At 32.8% G+C, this 24,890-nt stretch overlaps 1 protein-coding gene across 1 annotated transcript in view; it reads left to right on the forward strand.

Annotated features, from left to right (window-relative positions):
- Positions 1-24,643, forward strand: part of LOC135137746 (slit homolog 3 protein-like) — a 137,892-nt gene extending 113,249 nt beyond the window's left edge. Inside the window, exons 4-8 of the mRNA XM_064067475.1 lie at positions 5,232-5,676; positions 23,791-24,126; positions 24,301-24,313; positions 24,383-24,466; positions 24,550-24,643. Coding sequence (XP_063923545.1) covers positions 5,232-5,676; positions 23,791-24,126; positions 24,301-24,313; positions 24,383-24,466; positions 24,550-24,643 — 972 coding nt within the window. The remainder of the gene's footprint in view (positions 1-5,231; positions 5,677-23,790; positions 24,127-24,300; positions 24,314-24,382; positions 24,467-24,549) is intronic.
- The last annotated feature ends 247 nt before the right edge of the window (positions 24,644-24,890 follow it).

Here is a 24,890-nt window from a genome sequence, read left to right on the forward strand (position 1 = left end):
GCGTGATTTGCTTATCAGCGAAATGACACGTCGTACCTAGATATAAACAATCTATGGTCCAGTCCTTTTTGAGAGACTTTTGACATCGTCGGATCTGAAACCTTTTAGCAGGGATTTCCCGTTACAAAAATTTTCCTGGATAATCTGCTAATTCCATTTCGGTACATTGTGGCGAACTTGGTCATTGTAGATTAGTATCAGATAAATTTTTAGATTTTGAGTAATTTTCCTTCTTTGCGAGACTCATACTTGACGTCACAAGTATTACCCCTTCGTCTTTGGGTAAGGCAAGGAACTAAGACCCTGGGGTAAACAACTCCTGGGCAGCCTCAACTAAGCCGCGCTCCTAATTTAGTCTAGACTGTTGCTGTTCTCGTTGTCCTCGGAGACGGAGTTTGGTTTGTGTATAGTTTTATTAGTTTTTAAAATTTACTCTTTAGTTTCAATTGTATTTAGTATCCCCGATTGTTAGACGTCTATATCATTCATCAGTGCGTTAGCGTATAGCCTTGTTCTTATTTGACGACGAACGATTAACAGACACTGTTCATCTTCGGTCGTCGGTATATTTGCGATCTGTCCAGTGGGCTCGAGTTAATCACGTCACGGCTTATAATAATCGGACTAGACTTTGTATGCTTCGTTTTGGTCATTATGTACTTATCTACTTCACATTGTCGTTTCCAAACTAGAATAAACTAATTTTGTTCTTGTACTGCCCCCTTTCTGAGTTAATGATTGATAGATCGATATCTCAGTGTTCGAATTAAGCTGTAGGGCAATTAAGGAACTTAAAAAAAAAACAGTATCAAGATCTTAAACGAGCCTGTTCCCACCCTAGTTAACAGAGTAGGTTTCAACTCTTCTACTTTAGACAAATTTTGGGAGTTACATTGCCGGACCGATTATTGTTAAATTATATGTATGTTAGGAATATCGTGTAAATGGTAAAACGTTAAGCAAAATTTGCCTAATCAGCCCTACCAGCAATGTGATGATATTACCTCATTTTTTTTCATAATAAGTAGAATCTAACTTTTTTAAAATAACATAGATATACTTCTGTACTTGTTCTTAATGAAACTGTCTTCAGATATTCTCCGATGGATCCAAATTTTCATAAAAAAATAGAAATTATGTACGAGTATATTGTAACCTTTTCTACGAGTATAAGCGGTATCGCTACAGCCTTACAGTGGGTCATCATGTGTCATGCTTGCTTTCAAACCTTTGGCGAAAATGGTGAACGTTCGATTGTGCTTAATTAACTAATTAATTAATTAATTGATTAATTAGTTCTCTCCTCTTTGTTGAAGGGACAAAATCAATCCGATTTCAGTTTCTTTTTGCACATATGCATAATTCGATGCCAGCGCTGTTACGGTACGATAATAGTCGAATAATTCTTTCGAAGTATATACAGGAACAGTCGAAGTTAAAAATGTACATACTAGGAATTAAGAATACATTTTTTCATCTCGGTTATCTGGTTTAAATATATTTCATATTGTCCGCGCTTGTGCGTACCGCGCCCCCTTGTAATTTGCGCTCTTTCGGCACAGAGGCTGCGGGGTATTATTTACGCCACTGAGGAGGAGAAAACTCTATCGAAGTAAGTAACCTTCGACCAATTTTTTTTAATTGTTTATATATGGTGACTCAAAAAAAAATAATTCATGAGGCGACATATTTTACTGACTATCCCATTTTCCTGGAAATTTGCGGATGCAGTACTGTCACTAAAACTGTTCACTGGCCCTATTCAAACTGATATACGTGTCCTTGCTAAAATACTGACGATGTACGTAAGCGTAGAATGGTCAGATGGATTTTTTTTTAGAAATAACTTGACATGTCGACATTAAACTTGACATATTGAGAAAAAACTTAACATGTCGAGTTTAATCTCGACGTGTAGACTTTTTAATGACATGTCAGTAGTAAATGCGTGCCATTAACCAACTTTCACCACGAATTACCCGCGCCTCTAATTACCAGCGCGTTAATTACCAGTCTACCAAAATTGCCGCAGTATTAAAAGTGCCATACGCTCGAATGAATTAATGAATTATATAAAAATGTTGAATTATTTAATACGTTACTTATAGTTTCTCAAAAAAAAGTTATCTATTTTGCTCTTATATGGTCGAGTATAGTAATAATAAATTCATGTAATGCGAACTGCATACAGACATATTATATCATCAATTATAATTTTGAATATGATTTTGATACACTCGTTCTGTCCTAATTACCAGCGCTCTAAGATGCTCACCAAGTGTAATTACTTTGCTAATCACGAATGATATCAAATTCTATAGATAATTATTTTTATTAATTTAATAATTTTACAAAATATAGTCAAATAAATAAATAAATAAATAAATAAATAAATAGAAATATACTTTTTTTATTATTATCGAAATCTCAAGGGGAAGTAAGAGTCATAACACTCATAACGTAGCAATCAAAATTCAAAAAGCAAGAAAACACTGGTCTACAACCAAAAAATCGTCAAGAAAAAGAATTAGTTGAATATGCTGATTCTAAATCTACAATCGTTTTGTTTCTCTAGCACGTCACGTTATCGAGATAATCGACACGCATCTAGTAATACATGTTCGTATCTTGGAAATATTCGAATCGATACATTTTTTGACAAAAATGTGATCATGTCGCAGAAGTATCGTTATTTATGATTAACTGATAAATCTCAAGATAGATTCGTAATCAGCAGACTTCGGCATCGCGGAAGTAATGCTCATCGACGTCCGATGGCCAGTGCTGTTGCAGTCGTGGCCTGCAACTTCGGGAATTCTTAATAACAATTAAGTACATTTTCATGTCATAAAAAAAGTGTGCATGTTAAGTTTAAACTCGACATGTCGAGAAAAAACTCGACATGTCGAGAAAAAACTCGACATGTCGAGTTTAGACTTAACATATCGAGTTTAATCTCGACATGTCTAGTTTTTCTCAACACATTGAGTTTAATCCCGACATGTCGAGTTTTTACTAAAAAAAAATCCATGTGACCATTCTATGCTTCCGTAACGACGTCATTAAAAAAAATTATATTAATTAAAAACTCACTAAAAACATATGTTACATATGCATACGGGGCTTCTTTACCTGTACTTCAACAATCTATGCATATATTAATTTTAGCTCATAGAGATCATCAAAAAAAACCTCCAAATTAAATTTGTTAATTTTTGGAAACTGTATTTCTTCGACTGTATTTTAGACGCGAGGAAAGTTCTGTCGAATAACTTTCCACCAATGTTTTAAAATTCTTGTGGATTAAGTTGTCCGGGTATTTTTTAGTTCAATTTAGAAGTTACACATATCGTAAGAAATTATACTAAATTAAGAGATACCGAAAATCGTAAACCGTTCTCTTCCTATTTTGACGCTAGGATGTCTAAAAACATGTTCAAACTAATTAAGCAATAGGGCAGCCGTTTCCACACCATTTCGATCTATCCACCTGAAAAAAATAAGAATGGTTATTGGTTACAGTCCCCTATTTCGATTTTCTGTTCGACACGGTTGGCAGTGACGAAATTTGACAATTTATTGACGAGTGCACGATTAAAATTGTTGAGAGATTAATTTTTGAATTAAAAATGGATAATTCTACCAAAACGCAAACTAGAACTCTATTGTTCTGTCAAATGGAAATGGTAATAGTCAAATGTCACCAGAACAACATTTCCAGTCCTCGACGTCTAAAAGTCAAATAGAGGACAAACTACAACAGTTTTCGATATGATAGTAATACCTTGTTGTTTTCACACTCTACCTTATATGTCCCATCTTATCCATTAATGCTCAAGAAATCAAATCAAAACCACTTTACTTCACCATCGAACCGTTACCTACACCTTCCAAAATTCTCAGACTGGTAGAAGTCCAAAGTCCCATATCTACACAGACTAGCCATTTAAAGAAGATCTTAATCGGCACAAACTTGCATGAAAAAAAAAATAGTTTAAATCAGAAGTTGTATTTGAACTTGCAAAAAAATAATTTAGAACTCTGAAATGTACGGGCTACAAATACAAAAAAGTTGACAATACAAAAATTCTAGTAGACGGAACACATTTACAATCTTTAAAACTTCATATTTTAGGGAGATATTTGCAGTTACCCTGAGAAGATATAACATTTATTTTTTTGGATGAGACATGGATGGATGTGAAAAGATGGATGTTTGAGGGTAGTCAGAGAGGTATGTCCGACAAAGTTGCAATAACCTTGTCAAATTTAGGACAATGTCGGATGTCTTTGCCTCATTCATTAGGATTTTTTTTTGTCTTGATGTTTATGACTGAAAACATTGGCAGGTTGTTAATTTTTTTAAACTTCAAATTATGAAAAAATGCCTGGCAGAAAAAAGAGAAAATTGTTAAGGAAAGGTGCCAAAACTCTTTAGTTCCTTCCGTGATATCTGTTTAGTGGTTGACTTAAACTCCATTGGAACAGGTGTTCAACTTAGAGTGGTAACTAAGGAAACGTCTCTTCCTGCACAAAATCAAACTTTCCTTTCTGTGCAGCTTGAATCGAAGGACGTGTGATGTTTGAACGATTTACTGGTTTAGTTTTTTCTTACTTATTAACTATGTGCATAAAAATAGTTCATCCTGTATGGATACCTACTTGTAAATTTCAATATAATCATTTATCATTTTTAAAACGTAAAGTAAAATAAATTACGATAAGAATTGTTTTACTACAATTAGTTGACTCTGGTGATACAAAGTGTATTGAAAATAGAATTGTTCAGTTTAATCTACAAGCTACAAATAAACAACCATATATACACAGAACAACATTTTTACGTATCTTTTACGTTCAAATTAAAAGAGTTTGACAACAACCTGACTCCCAATTTTTCCCCTAAAGTCCGAAAAAAAGCCATACACTGCAGTGGGGAGTGAACAGATAAAAAAAAACTAATTATGTCTAGTATAGTTTGCAAAACTTAGAACGAAAAGTATAATGCAGAGTGAGTGTTGTCAGGCGAATTTCTTTCAAGGATTGTGAAATGAGCATTGCCATTTCGTTAATCAATTGTTAGGCTATTGCGTAGGTATCGTAATAGACTATTTTAATAATACACCATTTTAATCAGTGTTAATGCATTATTGTTTCATCTGTCAATATGTTGAAACATCTCTCCTATTGGCATGTTCTTCTCCACACGATAATTTTTCTTCTTGTTTCAGCAAACACCTCTGGCTACCGTCGCCCAGTTCGCCTTCGCCGGTCTACAGAACATCACCTCCATTTATCTAAGCCACAATAAAATCAAGAAGGTGGAGGGCTACTCGTTCGCTGGAACCTCGAATTTAAAGTTACTAGTGCTGACTAATAACCCCATAATCAAGATTGAAAGCAATGCGTTTAGCGGTTTAACGAATGTTGAAAGGCTGAATTTCCCATCGGGAGTGCGCGTTTTAGAGCAGGACGCATTCAACGGCTTAGATACCGTGGGATTTTTGAAACTGGCGTTCATGGATCTGCCGGCGTTGAGGGAAGGAACTTTTAGAGGACTCACTAATGTCGGCGTCTTGTCTATACAGGAGTCCGATTTGGGTGTGATCGAGCGCGACGCGTTCGAAGGGTTAACGTTTATTAATAATTTGTACATTTTAAATAATAAAATTGACGGTTAGTAATACTGATTTTTAAAAGCAGTGGAAGTAAAAAAATGTGTGGGATTTGGCTTTGAAACGATTGGAGCCGTTTTAGCAGCTCTAACTATGGGTAGAGAAATGAATGAATTATATTTGAAATCATGTGGATACACTCTGTTGTAATATAATTTCTAATAATCTGATACACAGAAAACTCATTCACTCATTCATAATTTAAATTTCATTGTATTTCCAACATTGTGATTAATTGAATCTTATTTTTGACGCGCCTGCATCAGTTGGTAACAACTGAACCGTTAGGATGTTGTCAATCAATAGACATATTTATTACGTTACCAGCATGAACCAAAAAACGGTGGATATGAAATAGGACATAATAATGTATAATAAAAAAAGCGAAATTTTTCTGCGATAATAGAATAATTGCTTACTACAAAAATACTGCCTTATTTTATGTTCATACAATTAAAATTAGCGAAAATAATGTCTTCCCCTTACGAAAACGAAGAAACAAAATGTAGCGTTCCATTATTCGTTAAGTATTGTGATATTTACCGTAATAAGCAGTGTTTGATTTCTCTTACAGACTGTGATGTTACGTAAAACTATCATGAAGATCAGAACAAACAACAAAATTATATGACGAGAATTCAATTAACAATCTACCTGGCTATTAAACCAAGTCTACATATGGTTTTTAATAAATACATTTTAATTTGTCTCCCTAATCTTTCCTTATTTCAACACACTTAAGTCATTTCTTCGAGAACTATTTAATATGCCTAAATAAAAGTCTTTTAGTCGCTGTTCCAAAAAGTGATTACTTGGCTCTTTAGCTTTTCATTCAATCAAAACCGCTAACCCTTACAAGTTTTACTAGTGTTCTAAATAAATAATAGACGAAGGCCGTACACGTAACGGTCTAATTTCTGGAACTGTATACTCTGTTTTACTAATAATAATAATAATAATCATTTTTATTTTACAAGATGGACCCAAATACAGAAAAAACTGTATAAAAATGCTACTGTATACAAAAAAGTATGTGAATTTCAAAAAATTAGATATTAGTTCAATACATTTTCAGAATATAATGTCTTCATTATTGACACACTTATTGCAATGAAATTTGAAATATAAGCTGTCAATAACTTTCTCTGTATAACACAATGGCAGGTTTTTAACAATTTGCCATTATCTTCTCATCATTCTTTTTAAAATTTTCATCACTTTCTAGATTCTTGTTTTGAATTTTTTAAAATGAAGACATAGTATTCATATTTTTTAGAATTGCTTATATCAGGTAATTAAAAAAATGAATGGAACAGTTAATTTCCATTTTCCCTAAAATTTGGAAAATCAAATTTTATATTTTTTGGAAAAACTGGATATGTTTTAGTGTACTTCAGGAGAGAAGGAATTTCTATCGAAATTACCTTGCATCAATTTTTCTTCACTAAGATCGTCCAGTTGTATAATATAATGAAATGATCTGCGTCTAATTACGGGAAAAAGTGATATAGAAACATTTATCTAGGTTTAGAGGGAGTTTGTTAGCGATGCTCTAATCAAATATAATATTTAGTTTGACTTGTGGCAATTGAACATCTATAGAGGAAATGTTAATATAATGTGCGAATCCTAGCCGCGAACAAGTTAAGCGCTCAACTAAAACATTATTAATATGATGAATAAAAGCGGTTTCAGATTTCATCCTTGGAAATGGAAATATGTTGATCAGAACTGAAACTATTGTAAAATACGTATTTCTTTTTGTTTGCAAGATAAAAATTTTAACTTTGTCCAATTCAACAAGGTGGCTAATAACAATGGCAGATTCTTAGATTTGGTTCTGTCTAGCCAACAATGCGTGGTAGACAAATCTGAAGATTATCTTTTATCTGAAGACTTACATCATCCCTCCTTCTTAATTACTTTAAAATATCAGTCGTCTAAAACAAAAGTCATAGGGACATGTGAGTCTTCGAATGTACAGTGGAATTTTCGCAATCTTTATGAACAGCTTGGTCTAGTTAACTGGAACTTTTTGAAGGATGCCACTGATGTCAATACCATCTGCTCACTTTTCTATAACAAACTTAATTCAATCCTTGATAGTTATGTCCCGAAAACTCACCGTCGTCGTAATTCTTCTTACCCTGCTTGGTTTACGATGGACGTTATTAAAATGGTTAATCTCAAATGGACACTTTGGACTAAATATTAATCGAATAAGACCGAGACTAACCTCCTAAACTTTAGATCCGCACGTAGGGATTTAAAGGGTGTTATTAAGAAAATCATTCGGAATGATGTTGACTGTCCAGCGATTCTGGGTCAACTTTGCTTTGGTGTACCTAGACCTTCTGCTAGGTCTCAACATCTTTATTTTCCAACTTCGCGTATTGACGTTCTTAAATACTCGCCCATTTACGCAATGTGTTCGGAGTATCACAAACAGCAAGACGCATTTGATTTACTCTGATAAGATTCATCTTCAGTTTTCCAATTCCTTTAGAGGGTAGCAGTAATTATAGCTGCTGATTAGTCGGACAACTGTTCAAATTGTACTTTTTCATGTATTTTTCCATCTGTTTGTTCTATTATGTTGATCTACAATGCATCTTTTTTAAAAGTGGCTATAGGGATTCCCATGTTAAATTTTATACCCCATGTTAACTTATGTTTGAGTAAAGATTCAGAGTTGAAATTTTTACTGATGTAATCTGGGTTATCTTTCGTCGATTTTAATAAAGGCCATGTTTAAAATTAAAGGATATTTCTGTAAAAAAATTAAAATATATATTTAGATATTTTTGTCGGTAATATTTGTAGACAGCCATGTAAAAACAGACCTGATTCGATTTTCGCCGTATTTATTCGGATTCTCTCGGCACAATAGCCACCCGTATTGGTCGAACGCACGGTCGAACGTAAGCATCGCAATAACTTGCGTCTGTTACGGACCTGCTTCCGGATGCGGAGTTGCTATAAATGCATGTTAGCAAAACCTGATGTTGAACTTTCTTCCGTTGCGTCATCGGGGGCCGTTTGCGTGTACGGACAAATTATAAATCCGGCTTAAGACTATTGTCTCCGCAAAAATTATCTCCCGGTTTTCACCCTAACAAAAGTTAACATGGGGTCTAAAATTTAACCTGGGAATCCCTATGGCCACTTTTAAAAAGATGCACTGTATAAATGGGCTAAACGCCTGTTGTTCAACTAATCAATATTAATAAAACTGGAAAAGATTTAAAAGCGGACTCATACAACCAAAATTAAAAATTAATTAATTATTAAATTAAGTTTATGGAGTAAAATGTTAAGGGGAATTGAGTCAAAGGTCTTTGAAGATTCAAGATGGATGTATAACGTTACTATTTTCGTTCTTTTACCGCATATTGCGGAACCCCTGTTAATTCTCTTTCTAACAGTGATTGAATTTTTAGAGTCGGTGGTTTGGTTCCTGAGGAATAATATTATGAAAAATCATTAAAATATCACCTTTTTTGACTTACTCGTTAAGACTGTAATGTAATAAATCTTAAAAATGACCTTCATTCACTTCGTAGCCCTTAAATCAAAAATCGATATGTCCGAACATTTTTCACATAATCAAGAACAGCGCCTACGGTCCCGCTGTTTCGTTTTATTTGGGCCATCCTGTATATGAATTAAACTTATTATATCAAAAACAAAGCAAATCTGTTCTATACACCTACCATAAAGACCTCCAATATAAGTAGATCCAACGAACCCTTTCCAGTTTCAAGTTTATTTAAATTTGAACCAAATAGATATTTACTTTCCTTATTTTTTAAATAAAACATAGTTAGCTGTATGGTTTTGACTATTTTGAAATAAATATCAATTTTTAGGTTAAAAGCAAAAACACACAAAGTCAAAACAAGAGCTCGTCAGGGTGTCTGGTATTCGGATATTGTTCTCTATACCCACGTGAAACAGTAGTTGCATATTTTTTGCACTCACCATTATATCAAACAAAATCATAAGTATCTTTTCGTCGATTGAGTTTTTTTTTAAATTCTGCACTCACAATAATTATACCGTCCAATAGTAACATACCATCGCTCTCAAAAAATTAGAACAGTACTTAAACTGAAGGAAGTTACAAAAGAAGAGTACCAAGAATGCCACAAATCTGGTCGTAAATCGTACAGATACACGAAAACAAACTAGAGACCATGATCACGAGATTCTACACTGTTTTGACAGAAAACAAACAAATGTGAAAAGAAATCGGTCATCTCTTAAAGTACGAAATTTAATGCGATTTGGGAAAAACTGCTTTTTGAACTTAACACAGGAAACATGTTCATGCTGCATTTAAACAAACAGGCTACTCTAACGTATGAGAATATAATTCATAACGGTTATGAAAAATTTGATACAATTTCTTTAAACATTTTGTTTAGAATTGTAAACTACCATACAAGAAAAAATCTTCTTAGAAACTTGCAATTTTTTGGTTAATGATTCCTCCACGTAGCCCCCCGCAACAGTAGCGGACTTCCATCCACCCTGATTCTTTAAAGTTAAGTAGTAGATTCCACAACCATCAACCAAAAATGACGACAAAGTAAGGCGGAAACAATATCCTATGTATTGAGCAGAATCTGGTAGAATTGTAAATAACGTGTATTTTTTAAAACTGAACTTAGGGATTAAGCCCATCTTTACTTTCATAGATTCATATATTTATATATATATATATATGTGTAATGTAGATTATTGTCATCGAAGGACATGGAAATTAATTCTGTCACAAGTCTGTAAAAATCAAACAACAGGTCAGGTCAGGTCAGGTTGTACTACTTTCAGCAGACGTAACTAAACATTCACATGGGGGGTAACAAAAATACGCATCAATACATGTGAAGTAATTTAGAATACAAGTTTAAAATAAATCAAGCAACACTTTTGTATTGTAATATGGTTCATTTGACAAATCGCTAATTTCGTGATTCCTGCTGCACTGATTGTTGTAAAATTTTGTATGTACAGAGTGATTCAAAATGGCGCACTAACGGTACATTATTCACTTCACAAGACAAAGTTCGAGAAAAATCATTAAAAAATTCTTTATATCACTTTGACGTTCACTTACAAAACCAAAATATCGATTTAGATAGATAGATTAAAAAATGTGAAAAATTAGCCACTGTTGTGAGATTCATTCTGAACAATTTTTAAGTTTTTTGTAATATTACAAAATCAAGAAAACTATGGATACCGATATTATTTTGAATTATGAAAGTCCCATCGATTTCATGTACCCAATAGTAAGAAGTTAATTGAAATATGGTCAAATATATAAAATAAAAATTTAGTGTCGAACGTGTCTTCTACATTTAGGTCCAGACATTTTTAAAATTATTTTTTGTTTGCTAAATAAACATTCAACAGAACGTGTCATAGAGTTAGTGCTCCTTACCACTTTCACTAAAAATTCCTTTCAAAATTTTGCCGATGGCCTATTTCGTAAAATGTATTTAAAATATTGTTAACAATGGTTAATAATTAAAAATAATAATTAATCAGTATGCATGAAAGTTTTTCGAAAATAAATCAAAAGTATATAATAAAATTTCATCCTTTAACTTTGAAGTTTTGCACACGTTTTGTTAGGGTTGTTGTGAACATATTAATAAATCATTAAGTGTCAAAATTTACGAAATGCCTTTTTTGAATTTTGAATAAAAATTGATTTAATAATAATTACAGAACAATGATTATAAGTTATTCCCCTCCAGAAAGCTGATGGCGTCATCGCTAAAGGTAATATTGTTTGTCGGTTATTAAAATATTTTTAATTTTTTGAGTTGTTTGTAAAACATGTTTAAAAAATTAATTATTTTATACAATACATAAATTAATGAAAAATGGTTTACACAATTTTCCTAAGAATGTGGGAACGCAGTACTTTTTTATTATTGTACTGGAAAAAATATATATATTACTGAACAGGTGATCGGCACTCGAAAATTTAATTCTAAAATTCTTATTTAATACATGTATTACAACGTAAATTTTAAGCAGCTTTTTAAATAATTTTTGAGTTCTCATCTGGATTGGTCAATAGTCTTCGGAAGCACTTTTAATTCTGTTCAATTTTTCAAACTCTAAACGTCTAAAAACGCACACTTTATTGGCGTTTCGGTTCCCGGTGCACAAAAAGAGTGTGTGGATCGTTGTTGGCGACGTTTCGAGTTCCTCGTTATTTATAAAAACAGTACATATGCTTTATCCCCAGAACACGTGTATCGCTGATAAAGCTCCAGCATAAGTAACGAAACGTCGACAAGTGAACGGAATAACCAAAGAAATAATCGAACAAAAATGAATCTTTAATAGTGGCATATAATTTGCTTTTATTTTTACGCGAATCTATTTAGCCAGTTATTTAGTTCTAAACTGAAACAACTCTAGTGCAACAAGTGTTTATTAAATTTATCGGATTTATATTTCCACTTTACCGGTGTAATGGGGTAATGACCGTCGCAAATTTGACTTTAATATCTAGACAAAAAACACATAAACTACAGCTGTGTAAAAAATTGGTCTGAATTTATTTAGACAGAACTTCCCACGCCCTTCAAGTACAGGCAAACCAATAATATTCGTCGAAAAATTATAAAATTCAATTTTGCAAATTTTGTTTATTTTTGTTTTTTTAATAAACTGTATAAGTTAAAACAAAGATATATATGGACAAGATTTTGTACGATACGTCCAAAATTCAAAATAAACATTGAAACATTTCTGACAACGAATTAGCAAGTTATGTAGAATCATGTAAACACATCAGTGTTTGCATTTCAAGCAATTATTTCACAACAACTCGCGTAAATTTTTCTGTATCATGCTTCGCATTAATTAATACAGATGCTAATCTGACTCATTTTTCTGCCAGAACCTAGTTTTTTCAATGGTCTCACTCTTATAAACTTTGATATTTTCAACGAGACGTCATTAAAAAAATCAATGTTTCCGAAATGGAGTTTTGTATTGCACCACAAAATATTGTTTCAAATTAAGGAGACGATTTAAAGCAGGCTAAAAACTACTCTGATTTATTGTAAGTAATAGACATTAAAATTGTCATTGAAAAAGCATAAATATCTAAAATATCATGAATAAAATATAATGAACTCTTGTTAACAACTTTTTACAATTTAATATTCTCTCACAGTTCAACACAATACAAAATACGCGGCAACGCATCTTGGACTTAGTTCTGTCTAACTTGAAATGCCAGGTTGATAGTGCAGATTTTGATCTTGTTGACGCCGACGATCATCACCCTTCTTTATCCATACTTACGGTTTTAGAGACTCCATTACGTGAATTTCCATTAAATGATATGACTAATCAATTCAATTTCAAAAAAGCTGACTTTCGATTGCTATATGATTTGCTTGGGTCAACCAATTGGGACTTTTTAGAGGCTAGCATTGATGTTGATAAAGTATGCTCACTTTTCTATGATAAGCTTCATGAAATTTTTCTTCTTACTGTTCCAAAATCGGTGCCCAAACGTAATAGTCACTCCTGGCCTCCCTGGTTCAATCAGGAAATAATAGCAACCATTAAGGCAAAGGATGCTTGTCACAGGCTGTATAGAAAACGCAACACTGATTATTATTACAGGAATTTATTTAAATTGTATCGTTCTCGGTGTAAGCATCTTATTAAGGCGTCGTACAAAGAATATATTCACAGAATTGAGAACAATATCTCAACGGACCCTAAATCGTTTTGGGCATTTGTTTAATCTAAAAAGGGGGGTACTAGGATTCCTGGGGTGATGCATTTTAATGACTCACAACTTACTTCACCAGAGGAAATTGTAAACGCGTTTGGTGAGTACTTTAATAGTGTATACATTGCCTCCAATGATGATCTATGTCCCTCTTTTGCCTCTGACAAGTCGAGTCAACTATTTGTCTCTATTGATTCTCTAACTGAAAATGATGTTTTTCTAGCCTTGAAAAAATCAAAGAATTCTTGTACTGCTGGGTTGGATGGCATTCCTAGTTTCGTCCTGAGTGACTGTGCATGTATCTTTGCCAATCCCTTGCTAAAGATCTTTAATCTCATATTAAAGCAATGTAAAATGCCTGATTGTTGGAAAAAGACTTGTATCTGTCCGGTATTCAAAGCAGGTGATGTCTCTGATATTGATAAGTATAGACCCATTAGTTTGTTATGTAATTTTGCAAAAACATTTGAGACTGTTCTGTATAAATACATTTATTCTGCTGTCAAATGTCATATAACTGAATATCAACATGGTTTTTTTCAGGGTAGATCTACGATTACAAACCTGGCGTGTTTCTCTCAATATGTTTCTGTTTGTCTTGATAATAGGGGTCAAGTTGACACTATTTACACGGATTTTCGTAAAGCATTTGACCAAATTGATCATTATGTCTTGATTGCTAAATTACAACAGTTTGGATTTTCCACTCCTCTGATCAACTTTTTCCGTTCATATCTAACGAACAGAGTCCAAGTCGTTAAATATCGTAACTTTTATTCACAACCATTTTCTCCTACCTCTGGTGTGCCGCAAGGGTCGAACTTAGGTCCATTATTGTTTCTTCTGTTTGTTAATGACATTGTTGATGGTCTATCATGTGAGAAACTTTTATATGCGGATGACCTCAAGTTGTTTATGGAGATTAAAAATATTAACGATAGCATGACTCTTCAAGCTAATATTCAGATTATTTTGCAATGGTGTATTCGTAATCGTTTATCTCTTAACCAAGACAAATGTTTCGTTGAGTCCTATACAAGAAAACTTAATCCTAGTATATTTCCTTACACCATAGCCAATACTGAGTTACATCATCGTGACAATTTTAAAGATTTAGGCATTACGTTTGATTCTAAATTCAATTTTGTGAAACATATAGATGATGTAATAGCAAAATCTTTTAGGATGTATGGTTTTGTTTACAGAAATTGTAGCGAGTTCTCAAATATAAGAACTTTATGTAATTTATATTTTGCGCTTATTAGATCTAGATTGGAATATGGTGCTATAATTTGGTATCCCTTATATGATGTGCATGTTAAAAATATCGAAGCTGTTCAGCGTAAATTTCTCAAATTTTTATGTTATTGTGTAGATAAAGTTTATCCTGAAAGGGGGTGTGATCATGCTGCACTTCTGAGTAGGTTTGAATTTCTAGCTCTCCAGGATCGGCGCAATATTATTGTCATTAAATTTGTTTTTAGTTTATTTAACAACAAAATAGATTGTCCGAGCCTTCTGGATAAATTTAACTTGGTCGTACCTCGTATTAATTCACGCCAATCTCAAACTTTTTATAGTCCACCATATAAGTCAAACGTATTACGTAAGTCTCCAGTAGTTGTTATGTGTAATAAGTTTAATGAAATATCTACTCATTGCGATATACATTACGATTCGCTATCGGTTATAATCAAATCCTTTTTTTGTATTAGTAAGTAGTAAAATTTATAGTTTGTAGTTTTGTGGGAGCTTTTATTATTAATAATGCCTTATGTTATACTTAAGTTCACTGACTTTGGAATTGTATGTTATTTATTTACTGTTTGCGGTTGATTTGAGCCTAAGTTTTAGTTTTCCTTGTTATTGGGTGTAAACCTGTTAGGAATAAAGCCTTATTATTATTATTATTATTAATTTACGGTTACTGAATCAGTAAAATACAGATAAAGGACTGAATAATGAACATGCACTTCGTTTTCGCAATTGACAAAATGTGTCAGGAAATGTGATGTCGTGTTTAATAAATTAAGCACGTCACAATTGACCGTTAATTATTAGCAGACAAAGTGCTGGTAATGCCTCGAATACTTATTAATGAGCAGGTAATGAATAAATGAATGGTTTTCCAAGTACATATTTGAAAATAAACAAATTACCAAATTGTAACCGACAATGTAAAGACATTAAAACTTCGTAGTATAATTAAAAAAGTATATTAGCACACAATCTAATCTCTTCGTTACATTATTTACCATTTAACTATTTCTTGCAATGATCTCAGCTTTGTGACTTTATATTAATCACAACAATTCTCTACCGTCTTCTATCAACTGCCTCTCTATTCTCCAATCACTGACATTCCAACTGGTTTTCTATACGTAATAACTTCGTGATTCTTCTTTCATCTGTTACTCAATCTATGTGTCCTAACCATTTCATTCTTCACGCCTTGCGCGTAGAATAACAATCTATGCATATACACATTTTCGGCACAATTTATAGAGCTTTGTAAGCTGAAAACAGTGGTGAAAACCGCGTTCCGAAATTTCCTTAAAACAGACAAAACTCCACGACCTTATATCTTGAGAGCTTATACAAATATTTAAATTCTGTAAACGTCATTGTTTTAGCTTAAGAGGGGAAACTTGACTTAGTACATCCCAAACGTGATACATATATGCCGTCGGCGTCACGAATCAAACCTGTGTTTTTTAAACTGGAACGTATATATTTTTAACAGATTCTTATAGATCACTAAAATTACAATTGAAAGACGTGTTATATTAGTTGTAACTGTTAAAAATAAACATTACCAAAATGAAGAGATACATATATTGAATTGCCATATATTGTCATAGAAACAAATTTTCAAGCACAATTACAACTGTTCATTTTAATGTTAGAAATCTTGGATTACTGCAATATTTCTTTGCTGCCTCTCGAAAATGGTTCAATTTTTTAATTATAAAAACATATATAACAAAAATTGGATCGGTAATAGCAGCTCTAATCGATGGCCAACTCGCAGCCCAGATTTAAGGTCCCTAGATTTATTATTGTTGTGGCGGTATATAACCGTGACCCTTGCTTGATTTAAAGATTAAAAAACTGAACTGGGAATGTTTGAACGTTTTTAACGCATGATACGTCATTAATCACGAACTAATAAGAAGTTTTTGTTGAGTGTGGACAATTCGAACATACGCTGAAATGACGGTTTTTGAAAAATAGATTTTAGAGATTTTTTTGTAAAATAAACTGGTAGTACTTTATTCCCTAGTTTATTCCATCAAACTTATTTTTTGTACTAAATCAGGTTTCCCCCTTGCAACTAACAACAACGGCGTTTACAGATTTTCAATATCTCTATCCATTCTCGAGGTATTAGGAGGCGGAGTTTTATCTAGGACACCCGTCAAAAGTGTATTATCTGGGGCTTTCAAAAAGTTGTATATGGTCTTTCGTCAATATTTCAGATTTTTTGTCATATAACCTGTAAAAGAGCGCTTCAGAGGTGCTCATGGATTTTCGTATCAATAATACTTATATTTATCAACCAGAGTTGATTTTAACACTGAATAAATGGATCATAATATCCAATTATCTTTATTTTAGGAGATTATTTTATAAAACATGCCATTTCCTGAATAAAAGATGATATTTTCGCTACTATAGTCCATAAAATACCTATAAAATAATTTATAGTTTTGTCAGAACTCAATGTTCTCGATTTTCCAATTTCACTGGTCACTTTGGGTAAAACACAAATTTATAAATTCATTTTGAAAATAAGAAACCAACATTTTCTGGTATTTAGATTTATAGTGGAAGATACTACTCAGTTTGGGCTCCGCTCGTACTACATTTTTTTTTCACTCAGAAAAAAACTAGCATGTGTAATCGTAATTGTAAGAAAAGTACACTTTTCGGATAAGCACTTATTATGGAAATGGACTAAAATTATTTACAACAAATCATAAAGAAATGATTTACCTTTCTTTATAGCAACGAGGTAGCAAGTTTATTTATTGAGATAAATATTAAAATTGCAGTTGTTAAGATTACAAACTGTGACCCTTAAAGATTCCCTAAATGACAATTCTTTTGAAACTAATAACAGATTAATTTTCTTTAAAATTATGTGTCCTTGGATTTTATTCCACATGTTTACCTCAGGCATTTAAAAATATGAAACATTGATGTTGTTCAATTTTATTTTTTCTCAAATATTTCTAAGAACAGTGGAAAATGGGTAACGCTTTAGCGCGAACACATTGTAAGGAAAGCAATTTCTTTTAGCAGCTTCGTTCTTGTGACAAAAAGAATTTTCTGTTCACAAGAAATAAAAAATATAATGATCTTTCCCGTTCCGCATTTATTTTATTTCATATTAGACGAAGAGCATAACAGTTACGTTTATACCATGCAGTGAGTTTTAATTAAATTCATGTTCACTTAAATGCAGTAGGTACGACTGGTGTAAATAAGTTACTGCAGACCCATTAATCAAAAATGAATAAGAAAATATGTATTTACCTGTAATGTGTTAACGCATTACGTGTTGCAATGTATTGTCACAAATATATTTTATACATACATACGTATATTAAAATAAAATGTTTCAATTTTTTATAGTGCAAATTCCTTTAAGCGAATTCACACTAAAACCTGTTTTCTTAATATAGTTCTTCAAATACAGTAGAATAAATAATCTAATAAGAAACTGTTACAGAAAGGAATAATATTACAAATGATTATATTTATTTAATATTACAAACCACTAGTCAGTAATCGTTTTCGGAACTCATTATTATTTCTTCATCGGCTGAAATTGTCGATTTCGATTCCTCGATATCACTTCCATCTATTACATTTTGCAAAATTTGACGAATGTCTGGTAGTATTTTTTAATTTTTTTTTGCTGCAAAGTCGCCTTAAAGAGGCTATTAAAGGTTCAAAATACAGAAAAAGCCTATTTAAAATATCCTGGTTGCTGTATATTCTGAAAGACTTACGCATTATCGATAGTATTTTAAATGTCTTTATTTCTAACTTCTTGTGCTTCCTCTGTCAACAGTCTGATAGAAAGCACAGATGATGAAACAATAGTGATTCTATGAATGATAACTTTATACACCGTCGTAGGCATGTTGAACGATCCACAACTATTTTCTTAATTTCAGTAACATGTGCCTTAATTTCCTCTAATATTATTTTTTATCCCTAAGAAATTGCTCTTAAAATCACAGAAAAGCACGTTAATTAGCCTAAAATAAAGTATACCTACACCTTCACATAAAATTTCTGTATATGCATTGCAAAAGGGGTATTTCAAATTTTGAGGGTCTCATCGTTAAGCTTTAACACAATCCCTATTTATGTAAGGTGGGGCAACGTGTTTTTTTTTAATAAGTCACCACAAACATACAAAAGTATTATTAAGTAAGTACAGTTGGCTAGTACTCGTCGATATAAAACTAATTTTGGAGAAGGACCTACTCTTTAAGAACATGAAGAGTGGGTGGGTGGGGCTAGTACACTGCCATGATACGACTGAATTTGGCAATGGACATACTCTCTAAGAAAATAAAGGGCGGGTGGGCGGGGCTAATACTTGCCATGATTAGACTGATTTTGGCAAAGGACCTACTCTCTAAGAAAATAAAGCATAAAGCGTGGGTGGGTAAAGTTAGTACTTGCTAAGATAAAACTGATGTTGTCAAATGACATACTTTCTGAAAAAAATAAAGAGCCGGTGGGCGAGGCTAGAGGAAGACCCCCTAACGTTCTGATAGTAAATATTTAAATTGCATTTATTGTATTTGAGGGAAGTTAGTTTAAAGAAGATTTTTGAATAGTAGGTATACCGCGAACATATTTGATGAAAAGAGTTTCTTCAAAAATTTTACAAAAGTGCAATGATTTTCTAAAATGACGAAGTGATTTATCATTCCATTCATATTTTTTGGATTTGCTTATAGGCGGGACTCAAAAAAATTAATGAATCGGTTAATTTTTTTTTATTGAATAAATCAAGAATTGCAAAATTGAATAGTTTGAAATCTTATAGACGTTTTAAAATTAGTGTAAGCACGGTAAATTGTTAATCAAAATATATCTGTTTATTCCCCCCAAAAAAATTTATGACGCCATCTCAAAATTTTGCCGAATAAATTCTACCCAAAATGTGCAAAATATGATGAGTTTTTACTTGTAATTTATCATTGCATTCATATTTTTTAGATTTGCTTAAACAGGTGGCTCAAAAAAAAATTAATGAATGAGTCATGATTAAATCAGGAACGGCTCGCTCCATTGTCCCAGAAAATTTTGGGAATGCAATACTGTTATTTTTAGTATTACACGGCACCAATACAAGTAGATGTACGTGCTGATGACGTCATCGCAAAATTGTGTAAAGAAAAAAGACGAATATTTTGTTAGCTTTTACAGAATTACCACACAGAGGTACACCATAATTTACATGACTCTGAAAAAGTGCAAGAAAAGTACACAACAGAATACTTATATTACAGTAGCCACGTAAGTTTCAATGTAAAAATTTGAAGAATAGTATATTGTTTTATAAGGAGCAAAAATGAGACTTTTCGTAGCCCATCTGTAGGTCTGACGGCCGAGCGCGCGAGGCCGGCAATTACAGATGAGCCACGAAGAGTCATTTTTCTCCGTATAAAACATGCTATTTTTTCTTCAAACGTGAAACTGGATCCAATTTATTGGACATGAAAATGTTGAAATCTAAGAAATTGTGACAAAAATCACTTAGAACTGATTCTTAAAACACTAATAGGATAACCAATTTGTATTCTAAGGTCTAAAAAATTCAGACACTTGATCATAAATCATAATCACGAAACAGGTAGGTACTTACCCCTCACTTTTTCTGCCGCTGATGACCGGCAGAAAAAATGCGAAAACAGCCTAGACAGAAAAATTGGAGTCACTATACTCTATAACCTTGTGATTTTTTTCAATATCGATATAGTTTTTCACTTTGATGTGAAAATAGGTCAGTGGCAAATTTACTCACCGAAAGGGCTTTTCTTTTTGTTTAATATTCCAATTCCAGCTATTTAAAACAACCTAAATATGCCACCTTTAAAATCTGTAGAGGACAAGTTCTAGCAATCAAAATACCTTTGATTCCATCACGTACTTCTACAAATACTATCATTTTACAGTATTTTAAATGTTGTTCCTTCTTATAACCTCACTTTTTTTCACGATATTTTCTAATGTCTTGATCAAAAAAAACATGACTGCAATTAATTATAAAATGTTAATCATAGCAAAACTTTCAATAATTTCAGCAAATTATAAATTTTCTTATTTATTATTTTCATATTATTATAAGAATATTCTTGATTGTGCATGATGATTGCTTAATTTAGGTGACAGTTATAATTTGACTCTTCGACTCTGACCGACTGAATTGTGACAAATGACATATGAGAGTTATGTGTGATTGACATTGGCAGCACAAAAAATTAGTAACAGTGAGAACATCAACATCAACGCATAAGACGGCTAGGCTTAAATTTCATTGGTTGATTTAGCGGCAGCAAAAAAAATTTTTTTCTGTCAAGTGCAGTGAAGTGGGACTTTATATTTATCAATTGAGGTATGCAATGACCCGTATTTCTGACGTTTCAAGAAAAAATAGTTTTTTTCCTAGCTCATTTATGTGCAATCTCCAGTTTAAATTATCGCCTAAGATAATCCTCAAAACTCTACAACATAGGTAACCATTTATGTATGAAACAGTAGACGACAAATCTAATTCTTGAGTTTTATTTATATTTACCTTTAAAGAATTATAATGATACCATTTTTCTGTCTTCGGTCTACGTTAAGATTGATTTCATTCTGGTCTGTGTTTTTACTTATAAAACTAACATCATCTGCATACAGAATTACATCATCAGGGAGAAAGGAGTAGAAAATATCGTTTACATTAAATGATAAATAAAAGCGACCCAAGAACAGAGCCTTAGGGCACACTACGTTTAATTTCACGACTTATGAAAATCGTGTGATTTATAGTGATGTAATGTTTTCTTAGATTTAAATACGCCTTGAAGACGTTTAATGATATTCCACTTGCCCCATAAGTTCAAGTTTATTTAACAACAGTGAGTGAGAAACAGTCAAACACTTTACCAAAGTCCAATAGCGTAATGGTTGTAAATTCAGTATTTTCAAGTCCGTTGACTGTGTTTCTCACTACCCCATAGACGGCATCTATCGTAGACAGATTACTTTGAAATCCAAATTGCGATTTATGAAACAAAACAAAAATTTCAAAAAAGTAATCAAATGATTTTTTAATAAGATTCCGGTAACTTTACCAAACAAGGGCACGATAGACATTGGACGATAGTTATCTTTAATATCTGGGTCTTTCTTTTTAAAAACAGGTAGCACTCTACTTAATTTGTAGTTGTCTGGAAACACTCCGGAACTGAAAATTATGTTTGTCGAGTGTGTAGGTGGGTCAATTATGATATCACCAATATTTTTAAGTCAAATTTTCGTACTGCCTGTGGGTCCATACCTCGAGGTTCATGACCCATTGATAACTTTCGAGAGGAACAGCTACTTTGAAGGATGTGCTGTACTGGCTTTTATTCCATACCTCACAGCAAAATTTAATATCTTGAATTCTTGAAAAGATTCGTGTAGAACTACCAGCAGATTTTTGCAAATCATATTTGATCCGCAGGGTACATACAAGAATGCAAATTTCGGCACTGTTTCGAACGTGATAATGGCATTTTCGCCATTGCCAATGAGAACTCCAGCATGTACTTATTAATAGGATGTTATATTCTACAGGTGTTTTATTTTGTTTATTATCATTAAATCTTGGATTTTCGGAATTCCCACCTTTTATTTTGTTGTTATGATTATGAATGTTTTTCCATTCAGGTTTACTTTTATCAGTCTCAGGTTTTTGTTTAGTGCTGATATTCTTTGTTTCTTTGCTAGTAGATGAGTTTCTGTTGATATTCTGTTGTGTTGTTTGTTTATTTTCCTTCAAGAACAGAATCAGCTCTTCCTGTTCCTGAGTTCTTTCTCGAAGTGATAAACTAGTTTCTTAGTTAATTCGAGCTCACCTTGGGTCTTCATTCAAGTGCGTTTTTGGCAAGTCAGTATGTCCTTGAAGTCGAGAAACTCTTCGTCATTTTTTCTGGTATGTCCTATTATTTTGGCGGCTTCATTCGTTACACCCTTGGGCACTTTTTGTGTCACTAACATGTTAATTAATTCATCTTTTCTTAACTTGTTAAATTCTCGAGTAACCACAGCTGCTTTTTCTTGATATTTCTACCTGTGTAGATATTGTACCCTTTTCTATTTTCGTCTTTCTTAAACAGTGATAATTGTTTCTGTTCTTCAGTTCTTTGGAGTCTTTTTCTCTTTTTTTTATTAGGTTTACTGTTTGTAACAATTCTTTTTGTCCTTATTCATTTAAACACAAATTTCGTCTGTTTCAGGGGCATTTTCCAATTTTATAAACTGCTTGTTCTCCCCTTGTAATTTCTTCACCCATATTATCTTCTTATAATTCTTCAAAAAGCTCTTGTCATAATATTTTCTTCTTTTGTAAACTATTATCTCACATTGTCTTTTACATTTTTCAGCAGATTAGTTTCAGGTTTTCTATTCATTTTAATGCTCTGTAGAGTATCTTTTAAGTTTCGCGGAGATTTTATTTTCAAAATCTACCGATGTTGTTTGTTCACTATTTTTAAGTATTCTATTTTATCCGTTACTTTTGTTTTTCTTCTTTGTTGTTAAATATTCCGTCCTACCATGCTGTTCTCTCGATTATCATATCCCATTTTCTTTACTCCACAGCTGTTTCTTGCTGCCTAAAATAGTGGTATTTACGGAAGCCAAAATTAAAAAACGTGTGCTATCAGAAGCTTCAGCTTTCAGTTGAAGGAATATTTGACCCTCTTCCTATTTGCTATTCAACATGGTTCATATCGTCATCTTAAAATTTAAAAACATAAAATGCTACGTCTATAGTCTACACATTGTAGTTAATCTTATAAGTAGATAACTGTGCATAAAATAAGTAAGTTGCAGTTTTAAATTGTCCCAGTTTGCTAGAAATTTCATTTATGTAGATAACTGAAACTATTAGGACAATGTAAATATTTTCAGTCTTGTATTTCGAGAAAAACGCAACTCACAGCTCCTTTCAAATTGAGTTATAAACAGGCATGCAGTCGTTTCTCGTAAGCCAAGTCCCTAACCATCAAAATTTAGATGTGTAAACCAAAGTGACAATTTTCTTTCCCTGTTTAGGCATTCAAGAATTAAATTTGACGCAGGAGCAACGAATCGGTTTCTTGAAGCTGCAAGGCAACCACATCCTGGAGATTCCGCGAGCAGAGACTCTCAACATCGGTGCTGATAAGCTGACTGTGATATCGAATCATTTTCCTTGTGATTGTCACATACACACCTTGTTAGAGGGACCTTTAGCGAACGGTAGTTTACTAGAATTCATATCGAAGAATTATTGCATATCGCCGCTGGAAGTTAACGGAAGGCCCATGAGTGACATAGATATCGACTCGATAGGACGATGTCAGGAGGAGGTTACAAGAGGCAATTTGGAGGCTTCCAAAGACTCAACAAGTATGTGCTGTAAAATGAAGCCGCAAATATCGATCCTGCTTTGCTCGTTCGTTGCCGTTTTCGGCACTTTCAGGTGAAAATACCAAATGGAATTTAGCGCATTTTCATTATGAGAGGTCCTTGTACAGTTTATACGCGCCAAAGGAAAAGTTCTCCGCTACTGTTTGTGTTTAGGATGTAGTTGGACGTGAGCAAGAGGTAACCCCGTGTTACAACGAAAATGAGCGATCGATGAATTTATTTAACGCTTGAGTAGAACGGATAATTTATTTAAAGCGATTGAACATGTCGCGGAGTCGCTGCGGAGGCCCTCTATTTTTGGGGCTGTAGTTAATTTAAAGTGAATTGGAAAGATTTATGTGCTCAGTTTTTGATCTTTTTCGATATCCACTTGTGTCATTGCTGATATTGCTGTCGTTTCAGTTCGGAGAAAGTGATGAGAGCAACATGTGGCGAATATGAGACGAAATGGACAAACTCTTTAGAGATAGAGTCGATTTCGGGAAAGATGGACTGACTTATGCATCGACGGAAGTTTTAATAAAGTAAAAGTTGACTTTCGATTTCAATCTAACATTGTTAAATGAACTACTGGAATCACATCGGTCCCATTTTGTTAGAGAATTTATTTTAATTAAAAAAAAAAGATAATATCAAATAAATTTGCGGAAAATTCAATTTCATATACCGTTAATTTAAACAATTGATGGATCTCATAAACTTAACTGTTTAATGCAACAAAATAACAAAACAGAATTTTATTA

This window comes from Zophobas morio, unplaced genomic scaffold (assembly GCF_036711695.1).
Source record: "Zophobas morio isolate AGI-343-1 ecotype UQ-CSIRO unplaced genomic scaffold, CSIRO_AGI_Zmor_V1 ptg000029l, whole genome shotgun sequence".
Lineage (NCBI taxonomy): Eukaryota > Metazoa > Arthropoda > Insecta > Coleoptera > Tenebrionidae > Zophobas > Zophobas morio.